Source organism: Falco rusticolus, chromosome 3, assembly GCF_015220075.1.
Source record: "Falco rusticolus isolate bFalRus1 chromosome 3, bFalRus1.pri, whole genome shotgun sequence".
Lineage (NCBI taxonomy): Eukaryota > Metazoa > Chordata > Aves > Falconiformes > Falconidae > Falco > Falco rusticolus.
Genome location: NC_051189.1, coordinates 4,295,105 through 4,318,084, shown reverse-complemented (window position 1 = coordinate 4,318,084; position 22,980 = coordinate 4,295,105). Strand labels below are relative to the sequence as shown.

Here is a 22,980-nt window from a genome sequence, read left to right as displayed (position 1 = left end):
ATAGTTGATTCCTCATGCTTCTTCTTTTGTTATTCTGCAACTGATTGGAATGATGATGCTAAGTATCACCAACAGTTAAATATGGATGTGCTTTATTTCTTGTTCCAAAATACTTGTAGTGTTATTTATATCACAGAGGTAACATGTCTGTGTAGTGTTACCCTTAGAGCTTCGTTGTTTTTAGTAGCACATTATCTTGGTTTTCTTGTATGTATGTACTTTGGTGCAATGATGATATAACGTTTCTGTACTGTGCTGAGAACTTGATTTTCATGTTCTCAGTAAGAGTTTATTGTTTTGAAATTTAAGTATAATTCTGTAGCTTTGGGAAAAGAATTACTTCAGTGATACCCTGTGAAAGATGGAGAATTGTTTTCAAAATACTTAACTGCTTTACAAAATGAAGACACTTGATTTTAAGTTCTGTTTATGATCTTTACACTTGAAGGTGGCAGGTTTCTTTATTAGTGCACGTGTTGTGGTTTAACCCCGGCTGGCAACCAAGCCCCACACAGCCGCTTGCTCACTCCCCCCCACCCAGAGGGATGGGAAGGAGGATCGGAAAGGAGTGTACAACTCAAGGGTTGAGATAAGAACAATTTAACTGGTAAAGCAAAAGCTGTACACGCAGGCAAAGCAAAGCAGGGAATTCATTCCCCACTCCCCATGGGCAGGCAGGAGCTCAGCCACCCCCAGGACAGCAGGGCTCCAGCACGTGTAACGGGTACTCGGGAAGACAAAGGCCATAATGCCACATGTCCCCCCCTTCCTTCTTCTTCCCCCAGTTTATATACTCAGCATGATGCCATATGGTATGGAATATCTCTTTGGTTAGTTCGGGTCACCTGTCCTGCTGTGTCCCCTTCCAATGTCCCGTGTCCCTCCAGCCCTCCGGCTGGCAGGGCCCAAGGAACTGAAAAGTCCTTGATTTGGTATAAACATCACCCAGCAACAACTAAAACAATCAGTGAGGTTATCAACACTGTTCACACATCAGAGCCAAAACACAGCACTGTACTAGCTACTAAGAAGAAAATTAACTCTATCCCAGCTGAAACCATGACAGCACCTGTCATAGTATTTGAAGAACTTCCTAAAACATCGGAACTTAATCATGTACTGTAACATATAAAACCTCTTTGGTTTATTATGGCATTATCAAATAATTCCAGTGAGGTAAGTTTTACTGTGGTAGGTAGATGAAGGAAAGAGAAGAACGGATTTTATCTTTGAAGAAGTTGGGATTTTCTAGCATTCTTGCACTTGGCTTCTTGATTGGTTTTAGAAGTCTCCTAGGGTCTTAGCTAGACTCTGCTGTTTATGTCTTGGTATATGCCTACTATATCTTTGAGTACCTTTTGCAAGTTTGCTGCTGGAAAGTTACGTAAGCATTTTATTTTATTCTTGCTTGTCTACCTCAGTATGGTGGGATGCCTCTAGCAGTTAGCAAAAATGGTAGTTTTATTCTGTAGGATTTTTTTTTTTACCTGATTTTCAAGTTTTAAAGAAGTTGGAGAATTAATCCATCAGTGATTGTAAAGGGGAGATTCTTGACTCTTGATGATGTTCTTAATTAAAAGCACAAATACTTCAAACTTAATAAACTGTAGCAAAATAGCTGTGATTCTGAATGATGCTTTTATTCACCTTTTGTGTTTCCTTTCCTCTCTGCTTCCTGACTTCTAAGTAACTAAGGAGCCTTACGGGCTTTTATAATGCTGCTGCTTTTACTGAATACCCACTAATTTATTGCTTGTTCTTATGCCCGCTACTTGGTCTTTAATTTACCATAAGCATTGGAAGGCCAGTGTTTTCACTGCATGGCATTGGAGGGGTTTAGGTTTAACTGGGATATAGTCTAATAAATTACTCATTTTCCGTCTGTTTTTAATTTATTTTTGGCTGCTTAACAGACCCACTCAAATTTCTAAGATGTTTTGGGCCTTCCAGAAGCAACTCTGTGCATTTAAGCTGTTTGAAAATCTGTTTTATTCACCTTGGAGAAGTTCTTTATTTACGTTATCATTGTCCAATGAAATTTTATCTGGCTTTTATTTTAGGTTTAAATGAAATATTTGGTTGTTTTCTGCACTGGACTTGTGCATCTGTTGTTCACTCTACACTTAATTTGTAAATTAATGGCTGGATTGCAAATCACCAACCTGCCTAGTTTTGGTATTGTTGGTTTCTACAGATGTTTTTCCTTTGGTATTTGTTTTCTGAGAGCTCTCTGAAACTTTGTCTTCGGTTTCCTTGGGTTGGTATTACATTTGTACTGTAGGTATTTACTTCATGCTTCCCATTTCAGGTGTTTTAATCATACCTGCTCAGAGTGTAATTTAGTAGTTACCAGTTAATTTTTAACACAACCATCTATTATAAATTAAACCAGAATGAATAAAATCTAAAATTATTTTTACTCAACAGATCTGTGAAGCTCTTGAACCTCCCAACCAGTCTCCGACCTCACAAAATGAAAAGTCTACTTGGTCAGAATGTGTCAACAAAAAGCCCCTTCATATATTCTCCAATTATTGCGCACAGCCGTGGGGAAGAACGAAATAAGAAAATAGGTGAGAATATTTTTCAGTAATTTCCATTGTTTTATGAAATTAGAAAATCTTTCTTGGTCAGGTGAAGCAAATCTGAACATTACTTTCTGTAATATGAATTAATCAGGTTTTTAGCCTAAAGTCCTGAAGGAGAAAAGCTTTGTTCTCCATGGGACAATTTCACATTCAAAAGAGGAATAAAGTCATAGACATTTTGTCATAGGCATAGAATATTGTCATAGACAATAAAATTAATTTTCAGAGGAGATAAACTAGTTTTATCTTCTTCTCAAACAAAAGCAAAATCAGGGCAAACTTTAATTCTGACACATTCTGTTCTCTGTTTAGCAGCAGCCAACTCAGCCAGTTATGATGTGTGGTGTCCTGAGCTAGATGCACGGGGTTTCCCCTTTTCTGATAAGTGTATCATCCTGAACACAGAGAAACTAAGATGAATGAACTGCAGTTTCTTGGACAAAAGATGCAAATCCATAGGAAATGGGACTGCCTTAGTTTATCCCCCACAGAATCCTAATGGTAAAGCATTGGGATTTTAAAATGGGTTTTCAGTTTATCTCTTTCAGGAGAACAAAAATGCATCTAGCTGATATCCTATTGTGACTGGACTCAAAGTTAGAATAGCTTACTGTCTGATTAATCTGTTTTTCTTAAAGACAGTTCAGCAAAAATCAAAAAAGCCCTGTAAACAATGTTTGGAATACTGGTATTTTTCTGCTAGAGGATTATTTCATCTATTAAAAAGCTGTTCAGTGCAGTAATTGTGCCACTGGAAATAGATTACAAGGCTTGTTTAAAATCCTGGATTAAGCTGCAAATATTGGTAGTCCGTTTTGTTGCTTTTGTGCATACCACATGCATGATAATTTTTAACATAAGCATTAGTGTCAGCACAAAAGTCTTGTGTGCCTATGGGGTAGAACTGTAAAAAAAATTCCGTAAAGAAATTTGCAGAATGTTGTTTATCTTAACTTGGCTCCTTAAGTCACTGATTTTAGTACTGTGTAATCACCAAAAATAAAAGGAATAGTAGAGAAACAATACTTTGAAATGTCATCAAGGTTTGTTAGATTTTCTGTATTGTGCTTTGAATTACAAAATACTAAACATTTAGCAGGTCATTGTCAGTAGTGGCTACAACTAATTCCTCAAATAAGTAGTTCAGGAACAAGCTAGGGCGGAAACTTTGGAGTAGGACAGGCATGTGTGTTCCTCAGCACCTGAACTTTCTGTCCCCTGCTCCCTGCCTCTGTCAAGCATGAATGTCTATGAGAGAGGCGGGGAAAGCTTTCCATTTCCTGTATTCTCTGTTTCTTGTTACTGATAGCATATTTGTATTGCAGTGTATTGCATTGGTCTCTGAGACTTCTCCTTTTTTGTGCCTCTCCTTTTTCACCCTGGCAGTCCTCTTTCATCTACTTTTAAAATGAATTTTCTCCAGTGGTGTAGCAGACACTTGGCTTGTCCCATCAGGATTGTGCCTGGCCTGCAGAGCCATACTCGGAGACTCTCTCAGTATGGTTTCTTTGTTCTAACATGTGGGGCCACAGCTGCCTTCAACACTATCTTCTAGGTTAGATGTTGGACTTAATGTGCCTATGCTGTGGGCCCCGATTACGATTAAGATGAATATCCCTCACCTTGAGAAGAACATGCACGTTTTCTAATTTGTTTTATGATGATGTGTATTTTCAATAAATAGTTGAAACGTGAAGAATTAGGAGATATGCAGAGGTATGAATTATTATTTGGCAGTTTGGATGGACATGGATTAGTGTTACTTTGCTGCAGTACTACTTCGATTTCAAAAAGTAAAGGATAAATTAAAAAAAATAAATAAAAATTAAGTAAAGGGTAAAAAATATTAAAAATATAGACGTGGGAAGATCTTAAAGTGCTTTCTCATTAAGGAACTATTTGGAAAATAGCTTATATTATTTCTCTTAATTTGCTTAAAAATTGATCACAATTAGGTTTTCGACATTTAATCTCTTGGGTATACCTAGTCATGTTGGACTTGGCAGTACTAGGTTAATGATTGGACTTGATTTAAAGGTCTTCTCCAACTTAAATTATTCTATGATTTTATGGGTTTTTTTCATTTAATTATAGCCTTACTGCTGATCTTGTCAAACAGTTGTATTATGCAGTATTCCCGTTCCTTGATGGATACTAAAGGAACCTGCATTTGTTGAAACACATTTGTTGGTGCTGTGTGTACCATAGGAGTTTTATATTATACAGGAAAGTTTCTCCTTTTGGGTTTTTATTTATCCTAAGGAGATGCCTGAACGGCTTCTGATCCTGTAAAACGTTTGTCTTTTGAAGTATATGCACAGTGCATTCACTTTTAAAAGCCTCTAATGTTTCATGCAAGGTTTTGCAAACAAAAGAATATAAAAAATAAAAGCAGATACTTCCCTTGAAAGAAGCTGGGAAATTTAATAAACTTTGAAACTAATGAGAACATTTTAATGACAGGTATTTAACTTTAATTAAAACCAATGACAATAACAAATGAACTATGTTTTTCTTACATGGAAATATGTAAGCTGTATTTAGGTTAAATTATTGTTAGAGCAAAGAAAATCAAGTACTGCTGACAAAACAAAGGGAAACAAAACACTTTTAGAAAGTCTTGAGGAAACATTTTCAGCTTTCAGGTTGATTGGAAACAATAAATGGGGTAATTATATTCTGGTAAAATTGCTTTAACAGAACGCTAGTCATAAGAAAATAAACATACTGATTTTTGACAGTGTTTTTTTGTTTTAAAATGCTGATAGCACGAATGTATAATATAGTTTCATTAGTAAATCTGGCAACTAATGTCATACCTATATTAGATGATATAAAAATAGCAGTTTACCTAGGACCATATAAACTAATTTTATGTTTCCTTTCAAAAGCTTTTACCCCAAGGAAGTAACTCTGTAGCATTGCCCTGGCATCTTTTACATGGGGCAGCTAGACCTTTTGGAAAGGAAACCGGAGGTTTGGTGATGGCAGGGACTAGTAATGTTTTCCTGTGGAATAAGGAGACTATATGTAGGAGTTTTTTAACTACTTTTTTTCCTCGACCCCCTGCAAATAAATCATAGAATCCTAGAACAGAACAGGTTGGAAGGGACCTTGAAAGATCCTCTGGTCCAACATTTCACAGGAAGGGGAGCCTAGATGAGATTATCTAACACCCTGTCCAATCGCATCTTGAAAAGCTCCAATGATGTGGACTCCAACATGTCCCTGGGGAGGTTGTTCCTGCAAATGGTTGTTCTCATTGTAAAAAATTTCCTTCTTATATTTGTGGTGAAACCTCTCCTGGTATAACTTGTACCCCTTACCATGTGCCTTCTCCATGTGGTTCCTTGTGGAAAGAGAGCCTCTGCCTTTCCCACACATGGCCCAAGGTTGGGTGCCCAGAAACCCCCTCAGGCCCCTGGTGGGGGTCTCACAAGCCTGACACTCCTCTCAGCACATGGCAGCAGCTGCTTGTGCTGCTGGTATTGGCTTCTCCTGGTTGCAGTGCTATTGTAAGGGGTAGTTCAGGGAGTATTCTAGGCTGAGGAAGGGAACATATCTGTAAAAATTAAGAAATGAGCCTAGAATCCTTTCTTTTTGGAAGGGAAGACCTATTAAAGCATCAGACAAATCAATGGTTTGCGTTTGTTTAGATTTAGCACTTAGATGAAATCCGGTTTCCGAAATGTTTTTTCTGGTCACCGACATTTTCAAAACCACTTTTTACTGGTTACATTGAAAGTATTTTCACAAAAGACATTCCAATCTTGTGGTAGTTCTTACAATACGCAAATCTATTCAGAAGGATTGAAGCACCTACTTTGGCTACTATGAGTGCCTGTGTTGGTACAGTTAACCGTAACGGGGCTTCAGTGCTTAGATACCTTTGAAGCTCTGTACAATACTTCTTCAGAGGAGTAATTCATTGTGTTGGGGACTGCAGAATGTATAAGACTCCACGGACTGATAAGCAATTAAATAAAAAGAAATTTACACAGCATTTCATGCAGTTGCGCTTTTGAATGTTTTATTTTAATCAACAGTTTTGCTTTTCAGGTTTCATAGTAATATAACCTGTTACTGTCTCTGAATGTATGTTTTTAATTTCGACTAGCATTAATTAGAGTTAAAACATTTGCATTAAGTACATCTCCCTTGAGCTCTCTAATATTGCTTGCAAAATGTAATCAGATAGTAAATGATTGTGAAAGTACAATTAGAGTACAGATGGCTTCAACTGTGAATTAGAGTCTTAATAATACTGTTTTTTTTACGGGACGCTTTCTAATAGCCTAGTAAAAAGGTGTTAGTAATGTATGTTAAAATTATTGACTTTACTAGTAAAAGTTAATCCATGTATGTTATGGATTATCTTCTGTTTTATTTGAGAAATACAGTTAAATGACCTGTTGTTTATTTGGACCGGAGGTCCTCAGCTTGTGTGGAGAATCTTGACATGTTCAGTTTTAAGTCTGAACGTCGAGTGCATGTGGTTAACTGAGACATTTAGAAGGTAGACTGAATCTTGTGGGCTGAAAAGTCTGTGAAGTGCTGATGTAAATATTTCTGCATTGAACAGTACCTCAGAACGTGTGTCGCTGCTGCTGAACTCACTTCCATAAACTTCTAATTTTCTAAAATTTAAAACCCCCAAACAATAAAACCCAAACGCCAAAATTTTAAATTTGACAGGGTGAAATGTCTTTAAAGTTGAACCTGTTTCTTGTAGCGAGATATAAACTGGAAGGACATCATACTACCTGACCTGGTTTTGTTCATGGTCTTCCCTGAGTGTTTTCACAAGTTACCTAATAATTTGTGTTATTGCTTAAGTCTCCATTCTGTGAACCTCAAAAAAAAATCTGTATCTATAAGACCTAGTGTCATCTCCCCTTCCCACAGCATCTCCCAAACTACTTACTGTTTCCCAAAGAAAACTAGTAGGAGGAAACTGAGGTGGCATCTTGCCGGTGAGCAGTTGTTTCCCTCTTAATTTAGAATGATTTTTTATTTACTCCCTATCATCAGCTGTGTCTATATGAAGACTTGTTTCTGTTATTTTTAACTTCCTTCTTTCTGTTATGCTCATGCCTTGTCTGGTTGCTTCTTATCTGAGACTTACATATCCAAAGTGAGGTGTACTCTGTACCTGACTCCAAGTATGTAAGCCTTTAAGTGTTAAACATTAAGGATGTCTTTAAGTACTGTTTTGAATTGATGCCTGAGTTAATTTTGCCAGTAGTAATGAATGCTTCTGGTCCTTTAACCCATTGCTTTGCCTGGGATTTATAGCTTGTGTCCCACAGTGCACTTGAATAGGACTTGGGCTGCAAGACCATAAAGATAATATAGCAATCTGACAGCTGAGCTGATGCTACTTTTATATAATGCTATGATTAGGTAATTTCTGCATTAATTCTATAATTATTTCATGTAGACTTCCAGTGGGTCCAGGGAGACGTATGTGAAGTTCAGTTGATGGTGTACAACCCTATGCCTTTTGAGCTCCGCGTAGAAAACATGGTATGTATCTTTATAAATCTTCCCCTTCTATTATTTTTCTGAAAAAAATCTCATTTGGACTTTGAAATAAGGTTTTCTATAAATCAAAAAGTTAAAAAAAATGGTTTAACCCAATATAACCTCAGTTTAATAGTGCAGTACTGTCAGTTTTCTCATTTGTTGGTGATGAGGTATTGGAATGAAAATCTCTGCCACTCAGTGTTTAAATGCTTTACTGTTAGACATGTACCTTCCTGCATTGACTAGAACTCATGCTACGTAATTTACATATACTGGTTTTCAAGTAGTAATTATATCCCCAAACCCCAGATAATTGCTACTGTAATTAAAAAAAACCTGCATTCATCCCAGCTTTTCAAATTCCCAGTTTGACAACATTTTTAAAAATCTGAGGAGTTAAGATCGTTCTGAGAAGCTTTGGTTTTTTTAATAGCAGCTTCCGCTCACACATCTGCTGTTCCCAATGATATATGTTATTTGAAAACAATGTATGGTAAAATGATCAGGAGGGAGGAAAAAAAGACGAGAATACCAGAGAAGAATGTTAGGTTAGAAGCATCAAGCCCAAACCCTCTACTACTTCAGTCAACTGCTTGCAGTGTATCCTGAAAGAAAGTAAATTGTTTTTTTTTTCCTCTTTTTATGCCAACTAACAGGGTTTTTTTTGTTGTTGTGACCCATTGAAGGGTTAAACCAACTTAATCTCCACTCAGTCCTAACCCAGTGTTGTCATTTATGTTAAACATTTTTACCTTCAATATTGCTTTAAAAAATTAATCCCGTCTCTTAAAGCCCATTGTTCTCTTGGGCTAAGTGAATCAGTGCATATTTATATGCTCAGGTTTTTTGTTTGTTTTTATATTGATAGGTCTACTGCAGTGGCTAGTCAAACAATCTGACCTAAATTACTGATGATATGCCACGGTAATACAGCATTTTTCCATGGGAAATGAATATGCCCAAAGATTGTGCTTACAGCATTATAAAATTCGTTCTTGGAAGCTAATAAATAACCTGGTTTCTTCAGCAGCATTTTCTCTTTAACTCTCACAGTATTCCAAATTATTAGAAGTGAATAGAAAAAGTAATTGTAAAGCTGTGCGTTAGAAAGGACTTTATATAGGAATTAATTTATACAAGAACATTTTGATTTGTGGTCTAATTTGTATTGTGTAAGCAGTGATGTAATTGTATATTAAAAAACCTGGGTTTGGATAATTTCTTAATGGGGAAATTTCTTATGAGTGCTTACATGCACTTAAGAACTGAGAATACAGTTATTTGCATAGATGTACACTCCATCGATTCCCTCAGCAAATTAATTGTAGGAACATGAATATTCCTTTTTACTGTTAGTGTGATAAAGTTCTATCTTTGAATTAATACTAAATTTCAGTTTCATTGGTAAGCATAAGAGGAAGCAGGCATGCAAACTAGATACAAATAATTGAAGTGATTAACGTAATTCTTTAGTCAGTGTTCCATAAAGAGTGCTTTGAGGAATTCTGCTGTGTGCTAATGTCATCTCATTGGTAGGAATTAGTTGATTTTGCTTGATTTGTCTGTGGTATCAAGACTGTAGCCACCAAGTTAAGGAAAGTAATTTTCCCCTTTGATTTGGCCTTTGGGAGACAATGTCTTTAGAACTAGGGCCAGTTTTGAGCTCCCTGTGTAACAGAAATACTGACATACTGGTATTAGTCCAGCAGCATTACCAGATGATTGGCAGGCTGGAGCGTATGGCAGATGAGGGCATGGTCAAAGATCCGCATCTGTTCAGTTTGTAGAAGAGAAGAATACTGGGGTATTCCTATTGCTTTCCTCAATCCCCAGATGGGAAGGTGCAGTGAAAATGGAGCCAGACTCTTCCCAGAGGTGCCCAGCATAAGGGTGAGAGTCAATGAACACATTGCAGCACTGGAAGACTTTCCAAATAATAATAAAAAAAAACATTCCCTTTTTGCAATCATGAGGATAATTAATGCACTGGAACTGGCTGCCCAGAGGGAATGTGGTTTCTTCATCTTTAGAAATCTTCAAAACTTGAGTGTATAGGACAGTGAAACCCCTAAACTACCCTCAATGGGTGCTGTTTTGAGCAGTGGGCTGGGCAAGAGGGCTTCTGGCATTTCCCTCCAGCCAACATTGTTCTAATTTTCCAGTCACATCTGTGAGCTTTCTAGAATATGCGAATAGTTATTACTTTATCACCAGAAGAAGCTCTTTTGTTTTTATTTTAATAATTCAAAGCGGTGTTTAATATTTTAAAATGTTTTGGTTTGTTATTAACATGTACTCATGCCTGCAGTCCCCATGCCCCCTTGTTTGATTCTTCATCATGTATCACATTCTTTCATATTATTTAGTCTCATAGAATAGTTTTCATAGCAGGCATATCTTTTTCTGTCATTTAGTGGTATTTTCAGCTTGTTTATCCCACAACTGTTTTCCATCTGTATGACTCAGCACCTTACCTTTGCTGCATGACTACTTGATCAAGCCTGTTTCCAGTGACTGGCTGTTCTTTCAGTTCTCCATTGCTTGAATTCCTTTGTTCTTTATCCTTTTAATGGTTCACCATCCAGCAACACGTTAACTGTCCTGAAATCTGTAGCCTTATTCCTTTTTTTCTAATTTTCCCCTTTCCCTCGTCTTACAATTTATGATTTGTTGTCTGCTAGCTTACTTGTTTCATGTTAAATGAATGCTGGAAGTATTGATCCAAACTTTCTAATGTGTCTTCTTGTTTGGTATGGCTGAAAGTTGTGATGGTAAACAACTTGGTACTGAGCACAAGCTGTTGAGCAGAACAATTCCCTTTCATTGAAAGGCTTCTCTAGCTTTTTTCATTGTTGGAAGTATTGATGCTAAGTACATGTAGTTTAATTAAGGTGTGCTTAAGTAAAAGAAATTGAATTTTTAGACTTGACGCGAGATTGTGAATGCAAGGCTTCGGTCAGTGTTGCTCAGATGGTAAGCCCCTGTACTGTCTGAAAAGTTGATTTTTTTTGTTGTTGTTTTACTTTATTATTGTCAAAATTCTTTGCCGGTCTTTGTTCTTGCTGTTTATTCCTTGTCATGCATATTCATGATTTGGGATGCTGTGTAGATATCTGATCTTCATTTGTGTCCCATTTCTGTGTTACTTTTCTTGTCTTGTTCTATTGTATGCTTTTGTTTTGTCCATATAATTAGAAGGCTGATCTATTGAAAGGTGGAATAGCATTTGTAAAATGACAAATGCAAGTGTTTATTCATGGAATATGGAAGTGGTTAGGTCCAACAACTGTGTGTTTCAGTCAATAAAGCAAACTAGGGGAGATCATAGCGGTGATCAGAGGAAATGGTTTAATAAAATCTAGCAGGTACCTTAAATCAACAGAGTGAGAGACACACAAAAATGAGCCTAACTAGCTTTGACTGCAATGCATTAGACTGAATAGTTTTGTTACCCTGGTGGTGGAGCCCAGGTTAACAGGAGATGTGATGTTCAGCTGTAAGTAAGTGTACACACTTTTTCTCCCATGAATATTGATTTCTGTATAGACTTGTTCAGGTATGTGAATGATAGCCTCTACATCTTTTGCAGTTTTACTAAGCCTTTTTTTCTGTCCAGGTAAAAATGACCTTCAGATTTCTGGCCTTCAAAAAAATCCTGGGAAATCTTTGATGGATTTATTTTGTATATTGGGGCAAATGTTTAAAGCAGTAAATCATGGTACAGTCTAATGAGTTCTACCATTAAAATAAAATGCATGTGAAGATGCACTGCAAACTGTGTTGCCCTCTAAGATTTCAACTACTTTTTCCTGTTTCTCAAACTTGAAAAATAAGTTTACCTTATTAAAAGCACCCCCCCCCCCCCCAAAAAAAAAAAAAGAAGCCCTAACAAAACCACAACCAAAAACCAACCCCCAAAAACCCTGAGAAATTTTTAGGCAATGTTATTTGAGTGAAAGTGTTTTTTTTCTACACTTATTGTAGAAAATATAGCTGTGGCTCTAAGAAGGCTACAATATATGCAGAGCAGTGTAAACTGCGTTTAATAAATTAATACTGCTAAACTAAAAATTACAACCCCAAAACACGTGGATAATGTAATTTATAGTATTAAATCATTATTCAAGAAGAAAGCCTTGGTTCTGTAGTTCTCTGTAGGAGTGTGTAGTTATTTGCAGATGATTTAAGTGTAGTATTTTGATTAATGATGCTATAAGAATGGCTGTTTTTTTTTTTTTTCATAAACTGCAAAACTATACCATTAGCCCAGAGCTCTATTTTGATGTGTAAAAATACCATCTAAAATTTTGATAATTTTTTATGTATAAAAAAGTCCCGTAACTTCGCTTATTATCATTTAAATTGTTTCCATGAGCTGCTCTTTAGTGCGTTCACATCTTCGTACTGTTTCTGCCATCTTGAGAGAATATTTACTTACTGATACACTACATTTATTTGAAGCTATATTTGGCAAGACTGTATACAAAAAAGGTGAAGGTGGAGGAGTATAAAAACGGTTGTGTTTGGTGTTTTCTAGGTCTGCCTAAAAGAACCTTGTTAGAAATAGTAGGGGGAAAATTTTCTTTTAAATAAATATTGGTGATTTTTGTGTGAAGTATTAGGTAACAATATACAAAGTATGTGTAGCAGGAAAACTAACTTTGAGGGCAGCGTTACTTTAGAAAAAGAATGATTGCCTTTCAGGATTTGTAAGTAAAGCCTAAAAAAAGCAGTTACATACGTGGTTTTAACAGCATCCCTGAACGCTACCATTTACATATGAGTTGTTTCTCTAAAACTAAATCGAGGTTTGAAGTGATGTGTGATAATAGCATGCATGTATTCACTCTAAGACAATTTAAATTGTTTTATAAGAATACAAGGAAATGTAAAATTGTGGGGTTTTTTTCGTGTGATTCATACATTCCCTGGAGGAAAATTGTGTACTGGTAAACTTTTCCTGTGAGGCCAGAAAGAGCAGCGACTACTAAAGATTACTAAATATTGTTACTTGAAATAATGTATAAGGCTCTAGAGAGAAGAAATCTAACATAATAGAAATAATTTTTTTTATTTGTTTATTTTGTTTTGTTTGGGTAAAGGATAGGACAGTACTTCAGCCTTGATTTTCACTATTAAACTAAAAACTTGTTAGGCACCAGAGGGCAATGTTGGGCAAATATTGCTGAATTCTGCTATTCAACAAAGCCGATATTGAAAATGTCTTTCAGACATTCTAGATATGTCATTGTCTTTTAAAACTTGTGTGGGTTATGTTTTAAGGGTAAGTATCTCGATTTCAGTTCATAGCTGGAACTCCAAAGCCTAGTTGAGGTTTATATTGGTTTTTTTTCGATTTTGATGACTTTTTATGCTTTCTTTATATCTTTACTTCTAAAAACTTGAAGTTTTACTGAAAAGTAAAACTCTCATAATGAGAGAAACAAATGCTGTATTCTCCTTTGTGTGGTAACACAATTGAGGCTCTTCAATTTCTAGTCCAGTCATGGTATGTGCAGGTGTTTTGGCATTTGCATTGTATTTGTTCTCTAGAAAAATCTTTTTGTTTTCATGGGTTTTGTTGTTAGAGAGTAGGCTGAGAATGCATTCTTAATGCATTACAAGAAAAATACGTTGTGCTCAGGACTTTGCTTTAGCAGTTACTTGTGACCAACAATGCTGTTTTTGTGATCGGCATGATCCAAGGGTGTCATATAATTTCAGGGGTTAGGGAAGAATGTACACGGTATATACCAACTCCCCCCCCCCCGCGGTTATTAAATCATTTTAATACTTGCAATTTCTCATAATAGTAACTCTTCCATCTTGTCCATAAGGATGTGCATATTTGGGGTGATTGTACTCCAGATACATTCATGTACCTATTTGTCTGTTACTGCCTGTATTTATCTTGATTTTTCTCTGGATTTTTTCTGCTCTGAACATACTCAATTTAAAACCTTTGGTGAGGAAGGTGCTCTTCTCTGACAGCTGGGTTGTAATCATTGTTTTTCCTGAACCTTGACCATTAGCCTTTAAAAATATTACCATATTACCATTGATGTATTTAATTTTTCTGAGTTCGTTTCCCTATTGTGATCTTTTAGTTTCTCCAGGATTACTTGGCCCTGATCCATTCCAAGCCTCAATTCCCTGCAATGAGGGAGCTCATAGGTGTCATAGATCAAAACTGCGGCTGGGCAGTGAGGTTTTTGGCTGGCAGCTTTGGGGTAGTATGGCAGCTTGTATATGTGCATGTATGGCCACTTCAGATGTGATTCTTGAGACTGTGCTGCTTTATGGTCTGCCTTGAGGTTATTTTTTCCTTTACAGAACCCTGAAAGGCTTTCAGGGCAGTGTCTTCCCACACATCCCCTCAATCCAACTTGATCATGGAGGATGCCTAATTGCTGGGTTGGGATACTGATTCATATGAAGTAAGAGCACGAAATTGGTTATACTGCAGGAAGTGAAAGGGATGTATAAATGTATGTCCTGACACGCAGCTTGAGTAAAAATATGAAGTGGAGAAGTAAGAACATGAGAGAAGGCTGTATTTACTCATTGCTTCCCTCTACCCCTTGCCCTAAGGAAAACTGGGCTAATTGGGACCATGTTTTAACAAAGAACTTCCCATATTTCAGAGAAGTGACCTGACTGTAGTTTTGCAATGGCATTGTAATTTCTTAGCATTTTGTATATATTTATAGGCACTTGGTATACTGGCTGGTTTGGGGACTTAGCTAGGAATGGAAAAAATGGTGTGTATGAATTGCTACAAGACAAGTTCAGTGTAGTATTATGAGAAAGCTTGAACTGGAAAGGCTTTCCAGTTTAACCGCTGCGTTAATGTCTCGGATGGAGTGACACACCTCACTCAAAAGAGGGAAGTACCAATATGTTTATTGTTACGAAATAGCGATTTAACAAAGTTTGATAGGAAATGTGACAGTGGTTTAATAAGATCTGGTGGCAAGGTGCACTTGAGTAATTACTGCACAGAGGACAGGGTCAGACAAAACTGTCAGGGAGACCCTCCCGTTGAGTCATGAGTTCAGAAAGGACCCACTTGCCTTCTCAACTCCTTCTCAGGGGAGAGTTTAGCTGTAGCTGGATCCAGACTTAGTCTCAGACTTGGTCAATGGTTTATGTCTAAAGGACTGTATGTGCACAATCTATCCTTTATACCGCTTAGCTAAGATTTCAAAGTTTAGCATGCTGTTAATCACTTACCAATGACCTGTTGCAGCAAGGAATCTCTTACCCTCGAGGAGTAACTCTGAGAGGTGCCCCTGCTCAAGGGGAGATCCTGGTGTGCAGCCTGCTGCCGTGCAGGAGAGCTCACCAGGCCCTGAGCTGTCCACTATTGATGGAGTAAGATGATTGATTGATAGTCATATTTGCATACTGACTACAGAAGTTGGTTTCTTTCAAACTGGGCTTAAGTTGGACCTTGGCCAGCAGTGTTAGGGGGTATATTGCTCAAATTAAACTTTGCCTATCGTGTCATTATCCACTTCGAGCCAGACACAGCCAGCATGACCAGATGCAGCCATTTTGACCGCCACAGGGGGTTATCACTTGGAGCGTTGTCACAGGAACAAAGGTCAGCATGGGGGCGGGAGCACACCACCACAATTGAGTTACCTAATCCCTTAGAGAATACCACTGAGGGAAATTCCAAAACTTCCTAGATAAACATGCTGGGAATGGTTCACGTGGAGTTGGTTCTGCTTCAGAGTAGGGAGATGGGTCGGATAATACTTAGGAGTCCCTGTCAGTTCTGTTTGTTTACATTTGCTATAGGTGGTACTAAAGAAGATGTTGGAGGGGCTTTTTTATCATTGATTTTTTAGGACTTTTAAGTCCTTGAATTTAGTTAAATACTGAATAATCCAGATATATTTGAACATTTGGCCAAGTGATACTTCAGTGCTTTTGGGACTGAAATAATCTTACATACCCGTCTATACCTGTTTTAAAAGTGAGTTTTGGAGTGTGTGTGGCATCACCTTTTGTTCATGTTCTAAGATTTGCTTCAGCGAAAGCAGAATGGTTATTATGAAGACTCAGGTTAAGTCAGTACTAAAGTGTGAATGCTCACCCCATTCCTGTGGAATGAATCCCACTGAAAGGATTCATGGTCAGTCGTATGCAATGAACTATGTTTCATCATATCTAAAATCAGTTTTTATTGGCTAGTTGTTGAAGTAATTACTTTGATAGCCTTATCCTGAAATATTGTGAGGAGTATTTCACCAAGAGTGCAAATACGGCCTGTTTAAACTCCCAGCTACATAAACATACCTTTTTGAAATGTAGTGATCGAGCTTGCATTTGTGAAGTGGGAATCAAAAAGGGTTAGTGCTCTGATAGGCTGCATGGTGAATATATAGGAAGACAGAAGTAGGTTTTTACTTACGTTTTTGTGGATTGTTTCTGACAGCTGAAGTCTCTTACGTGAAACTGGGAGAAAACTACAATTCAGTAGAAATGAGGGTTTGACCCAGCATTTTTTTATAATTAAATTGATGAAATCTGATTTTGTTCAATGATAAGGAATTGGGTGTTGTATCAACAGTACTGAGTCTACAAAGAAGAAATTTCTAGAATGAAGGATTTTACAGCTTTTGGGTATATTATAGTCTTGATGACATCAGATTTTTGGTAGGAGAGGAATCAAGAGAACCTCACAAAGGTGTTCAGTTTGCTTTCTGGTGTGTTTAGAACTTTGCTGTTAAAAATCTTAGTCACAAAGCATGTATTTAGTTATGTAGAATGTACATAAAGATAGTTCTTAATTTTCCAGAAGGCACACTGCTTTCCTGGGAAGGAATAAATTCTGGTAACAGCTTTTAATTTGGTTGGGTTTTGACTGCTGGTAGGTTGATTTTGGGTAATATCTAGGAATTGCTTGAAGAAGACTTTTGCTGGTGGTTACTCCAAATGCAAATCAGGCCATTAAAGACTTAATATATATGACAGGTCAGGTTGCGGTCACTGGCTGAGTAATTCTGGTGGTGCCATTTGTGGTTTTTTAAGTACTTGTTATACAAGTATCAATTTTCCTAATTTCTAATTGGAATTAGAAACATCAGATGGCTAGTCTGCCTTTTACAGCTGACACGAACATTAGAGGTGCACCATTCAAAACCCAATTGAATTAAAAACTAGGCAGATAGAGATGTTTTCAGAGGGAAGCAGTGCTGGTGGTGTGGCACTGTGCAGCTAGCATTGCTGCTGCTTAAACTCCTTGTTCAGTCCTCAGTCTCTTAGTGGTTTTTGGTGGCTCGAAAAATGAATTTTTTCATCTATCTTTACTTTTTTTGTAGGGTTTTATAGTTCATAGCATGTACCTTTTTCATAGAGTTTTGAGTTCCTGTGAAGCTTTCTCATGGAGTTAAGGATCAATCCAGCTGTACTTTCTGCATTAATTGATGGAGATATTTAGATGGTGTCTTTATTAAAAAAAAAAAAAAAAAAAAAAAATGTGTATAGAAAAGCAGCTGGTAACTTAGACTTACGTGCTTTACAACATTACATTTCTTACTTGTAACAGTATGTTCTGTGTTCAAGCATTTCAAATTTATTAACCAAGGTTAAAATAACCCCCAGTCTGCTAAGTACAGTAATGCTGTGTTTAAAAAGTTTGTTACATAATTTTTTTCTTTCTGCTTAATTTCTTTTGTCCCATGTTTTAAATAGAGGATGCTAAAAGATTTCCCTGACACTAAAGGAGTAAATCATACAGTGCAACTGCGGGCATGTAGGCTTGATAGAGGATCAGTGTAGCAAAATGAATGCCTTATTCCAACTCATTGAAACATTAAGGTTGGATGGTAAAGCTAGTCTTGCTTTATTATCTGTAAATACTTTTTTTTTTCCTCCCCATGGATAAATATTTTCTACCCAGGAACTTTAATTAAAGCTAAGAAGAGCCACTATTGATGTTTGATTGCCACTGTCCAAAATATAAGCAAATATATAAGTAAGGTCACAGGTACAATTAAATTAGGTACAAAACACCAACATGCAGATTTATCACTCATTTTTACTGTGCTTGGGTATAAATTTTTATTTTTCATACATTGTTCCCACCTGAGACTCTGAAACACATTGAATACAGATCTTGCCATATTTCTAGAGGCATGCTTCAGTCACTGGAACTTAAAAACCAAAATAACTGCTACGAGCAAATTGGAATGAATCATAAAAGTTTGGGTGATACAATGCAAGACATTAGAATTTTAAGTATATATCATAAAAATGTTAGTGTATATCATAAGTGGATTTATCTGTGATTCTCTTGACTTTTTCAGGGTCTCTTGACAACAGGAGTAGAATTTGAGTCTCTTCCTGCAGCTCTTTCTTTACCTGCAGAATCTGGTCTCTATCCAGTAACTCTTGTCGGTGTTCCTCAAACTACTGGTCAGATCACTGTCAATGGTAAGCAGTATCCTTAGTCATTCTCTTCCTAGTGAAACAACCATGTGTTTTACATCTCTGTGGATTATGTAAGTTTGTATGTCACGTAAGTATTTGCCACTCTGAATTCCTCTGGGTAAGGAAAAGAAAAACCCAAACCCATAAATGTTTTCTTTACTAGACTGCATTAAAAACATAGCCTGATAAAGCACTTGGTTGCAACAGCAGTAATGAACACATATTTACAGTATCTTGTGTATGAGAGCAAAAGGATAATGAACTCAAACTCCTCTTTATTAATGCTTTCATTTGGAAAGCTTCTGAGGAGGATTACTTGAATTTTTTCATGAGAATGCAGAAGATAATCTTGCAGTTAGTTTTTCTTAATTAATCATGTTCATGTAAGATTACAGAAATTTTTTGCAGATTTCTTCTGTAGAAAGGATTTAGCCAATGTGTGTAGTCTGTTGCAGTTGAGATATCATTTCATTAAGAAGCCTAAATAACGTTGTGTCTGTAGTGAGTAAAGAGAAGTAAAGAGCTTTTGTAGAAAATGAGCAGATCAGTCTCCTGGAAAAGGAGGGATATGTGAAGATGATAGCTTTAGCACATAGTAGGGCTGAATCATCTTACCAACACAATTTTAGGTACATGTTCCTGGAATACAGAGTTACAGGAAAAGAACCATTTTAATAAAGCTAAACACCAAAAGAAGATGGCTTTGAACTGGAAGAAACTGTTCTGAGTTTTTCTTAAGTGCTTTTCTGTCTGCTTATAAAATAACTCTTAATTTGATTTTTTTTTTCCCCCTCTCAGAAACTATTTCAGTAAATACAGAATAGCATCAAAACATTCAGAGCATTTATGCTGTAGTTGTCTGCTTTTAGTTCCACATGCAAAAAAAAATTATTGCAAGTAGAGGAGTTGATTTTTGTACCTGGTGACCGTTTGTGTGTCAATGTATCAAATTTTCCCTCAGATATAGTTTATATATATTGCCTGGTAAGGAATTGTTGTAGAGGTGCTTCCCTACTAAATTGAACTTTCAGAGGATAAGCTATGGTCTTTTATGGCAGGTGTCTGTGTGTATGCATGTGTACTTATTTTTTCCTAATTAATTTCCTTTGGGTTTTTTTTTATCCTTTGCTTCTGGATACAGTTGAGACTCTTTCCTATAAATGCTTTTTGGAGGAATTAGGGAACTGTTAACATATGTTGAAGGGTAACGAGTTTTATGCGGACCAGTGGATTAGGTGATGTGATATAAAATGCTGGTCTACGCTATGACTTGTGATGTTGATCTTGTAAAGGATTCTTACCATAATGCATGATAGAAATCATGGCCTTTTTAAAATTTATTTTATATGTCACAGATACAAGGGCATACATGTGTTGTTTGTATGCTGTCGTGTAGTTACAAATGTTGTTTAGGGCGTTTGAAAACCTTTTACATACTTTTGTGTGCTGAGAAGATTCTGCTGTAGAGAAGGTGGTGGGTGGTTTGGGTAGCAGAAAGACTGGTGAGATCTCGCTAGTAAGCTTAGTACTTTTCAACTTTTCAAGAAACAGAAAAATTCACAATATAGTGGTGTCTTCTTCTAAAAATCAGGTTACCATACTTCAGTTTTTGGAGTCTTCAGTGACTGCCTTCTGGACAATCTGCCAGGAGTGAAGACCAATGGCTGTACTGTCGAAGTGATTCCAGCTTTGCCAAGGCTGCAGATCAGTACCTCCCTTCCAAGGTGAGAAACTGAATTAAATGCTCATTTTATTTGGTTGTATCTAAACGTTAGTCACACGCTGAATAAAAACTGCTTTGTCTGAGTATATATTCAGTGCTTTAGTAAACTAAGACATAGACTATACCTGTGCTATCTACTTTGGAACATAAAGCTAAGTTTTTTTGTTTTACTGCTTGAAACCTCGGGATTTCATAGGTAATATTTTGAGATTTAATTAATTGAGGGAATGTAATGGTTATTCATTATTAAAGTCATACTTTTAAAAGAATGAATCCTTTAAAGGGTAAATGTTCTAAAATTTTGAAGTAAAGAGGTAATCCGTGGAACAGTGTAGGTTGGAAAGGGTGCCTCTGGAGGTCATCTGCTCAAGGATCTTGCTCAAAGCAGGGCCTGCCTTCAGAAGTGATATGACTTAAATGTTAGATCAGGTTGCCCAGAGCATGATCTAGTTAAGTTTTAATTATCTCCATGGGCAGTGTTTCCATCACCTCTGTGGGAAATCAGTTCCAATATCTGAACACACTCTCAAAAGTAAAAATCACCTCCTCTTCTTTTTTTTCAAACTGAACAAACACAGCTCTCTGAACCTGTCCTTGTATGTCATGTGCTCTAGCCTCCTAATAATTTTGGTAACCTTCTCCTGGATTTGCTCCAATATATAAATATTTCCATTGTTCAGGAGGGGCCCAAACTTGATACCATCCTACAGAAATGTTTAAGAGAATACATACAGAATATGTTTAAGACATACAGGAAGAATCAACTGAAATTACTTCCTTATACACTCACCAAAAAAGACGCAGTAGTAGTGTGGGGGTTTTGTGTGGCTTTGTTTTTTATGAAGCATATGGCTGACTAATTCCATGAGTTTAGAGAGAGCTGGTAAGACAGTGATTCAGTTCAATCTTTAGAACCTTTAAAGGTTCAAGAGCATTTACCCACTAAGCTGCATGTTGGTCACTGTATTTCAGAGTCTCACTATCGATCTACTGTCTTGCAAATAGCTGAATAGCTGTAAAAGTAGGGGTGTGTGTGTTGGTTTTTTTTTTTTTTTAATGTCTTTTAGCTATGGATCAGGAAACAACCTTTTGTTACTTGTTACCATATTATATACGTCATACCTCTTTCTGTTCTATTGATTGGACAGTTTCAGCTCCATTTGTGATCCCTGGTGGGATGGTCATCAGTATCATATGATGCGAAGATATATATGTGTGTATATACATGTAATTTTTTAATTTATGTTGTTCTTCAGTATGGTTTACTTAGCAAAGCAAAGGAATCAGTTTGGTTCTGACTTCTCCATGCTGAACTCTACTTTTCTAATGTGGAATGGACTGTGTTGATGGCATCATATTAGAAAGATGTAAAGTAGTATCCTGGTTAAGACAGCAGAATAACAAAATGCTGCAATTGAATTACATGTTGGTAACTTCCCTATAAAAATTCTGCTAGCTGTGGAGTGTGTGTGGTTTGGCTGTAACCACAATTAATATTGGCTAGCCAAAGTTATGCATATATTAAAGAACAAGATGAATTTGAAATACCGAGGGAATTGCAAATATTCTTAAATGAACATATCATGTATTTTTTGTGGATATATGTTCAGCTGATGCTGTGAAACATTAATGAGTTCTTCTTTGTATATTGGTGTATATTGCCTTTTTTGTTGGTGTTGAATTAGTTTCTTCGGATGCTTTAGTTTGCTCAGTCTCGAGGCCTGTGATATCCTGGGAATACAGATGTGCCTCTGGCTACCTTACAGTATGCCAGAGGTGTCTCTATTTACCATCATTTACACCTTCTCCCAGCCTCTATGATATCAGCAAATTGCCTCCTGTGATCTTGTCAACAGCATTTATCCTTTGGGTACTCTGGAGGATGATGTGCTTCTAGAAGACATGGTAAAGAAATGAAAGAAAGAACTTTCTTGATTTGCAGACTGCAGGATAAAATCTGAAACCGATTTCTGCCCTTTTGTCTTGCTGATTTGCTTTGCGTTTACATTTTTGTTGATACCCATCTTACCAACATTTGATGATCTATTCTTGAGAGTCCTTTCCTAACACAGCACAGTAGTTTTTATAGCTGATTGTCTTTGGAACTTTCTGCTGTAGTGGAGCTGATGTTTCTTAACTTTTTACCAAATGTATTTATTTTTGAAGTATTTTGAGATAATCTTGATACTGTATTTCTTGCCTTGCTTTTTTTGTAGGTGAGACTGCTGGTACATAGGAAATGGTTTGTTTGAAAGGTTAATGATCTATAGCTGTTAATAATTTCTTCAGTAGTTAATTATCTAATAGTAATTTTGAGGTGATAGTCATATTGGCAAGAATAATTCCAGGCCTTTCTAGGCATACCATAACGTCTTGCTAGAACTGTAAATTTTTTTTTTATTGATCTGTGTTATAGAGGGTCAACTTAATAAGCTCATTTTAGCAGGAGCTGCAATGAAGCTTGCTGTGGGTTGAGAATGACTTTGTCGGTATATATTATCATCATTATATTATAAGTATTTATAATTATGCTTAAATTTATATGTATCATATATATAGTATATAAAATAGTACATTATTGAGTAAAACAGTCTTGATGGAAAAAGCCTATAAAGAAAGAAAATGGAGGGAAGAAAATGACAGATTTATAAATAATGAAAGACTTCTAATATGGATGACCTTAGACAAATATCACTTCCA

General features: G+C 36.6%; 1 protein-coding gene across 5 annotated transcripts in view; it reads left to right on the top strand.

Moving 5' to 3' along the window:
• Positions 1-22,980, top strand: part of TRAPPC9 (trafficking protein particle complex 9) — a 508,539-nt gene that overhangs the window by 57,395 nt on the left and 428,164 nt on the right. For all 5 annotated transcript variants that reach the window (XM_037379008.1, XM_037379006.1, XM_037379007.1 and 2 more), the window contains 4 exons: positions 2,428-2,573; positions 8,029-8,114; positions 18,434-18,560; positions 20,149-20,281. In XM_037379008.1, coding sequence (XP_037234905.1) covers positions 2,428-2,573; positions 8,029-8,114; positions 18,434-18,560; positions 20,149-20,281 — 492 coding nt within the window. The remainder of the gene's footprint in view (positions 1-2,427; positions 2,574-8,028; positions 8,115-18,433; positions 18,561-20,148; positions 20,282-22,980) is intronic.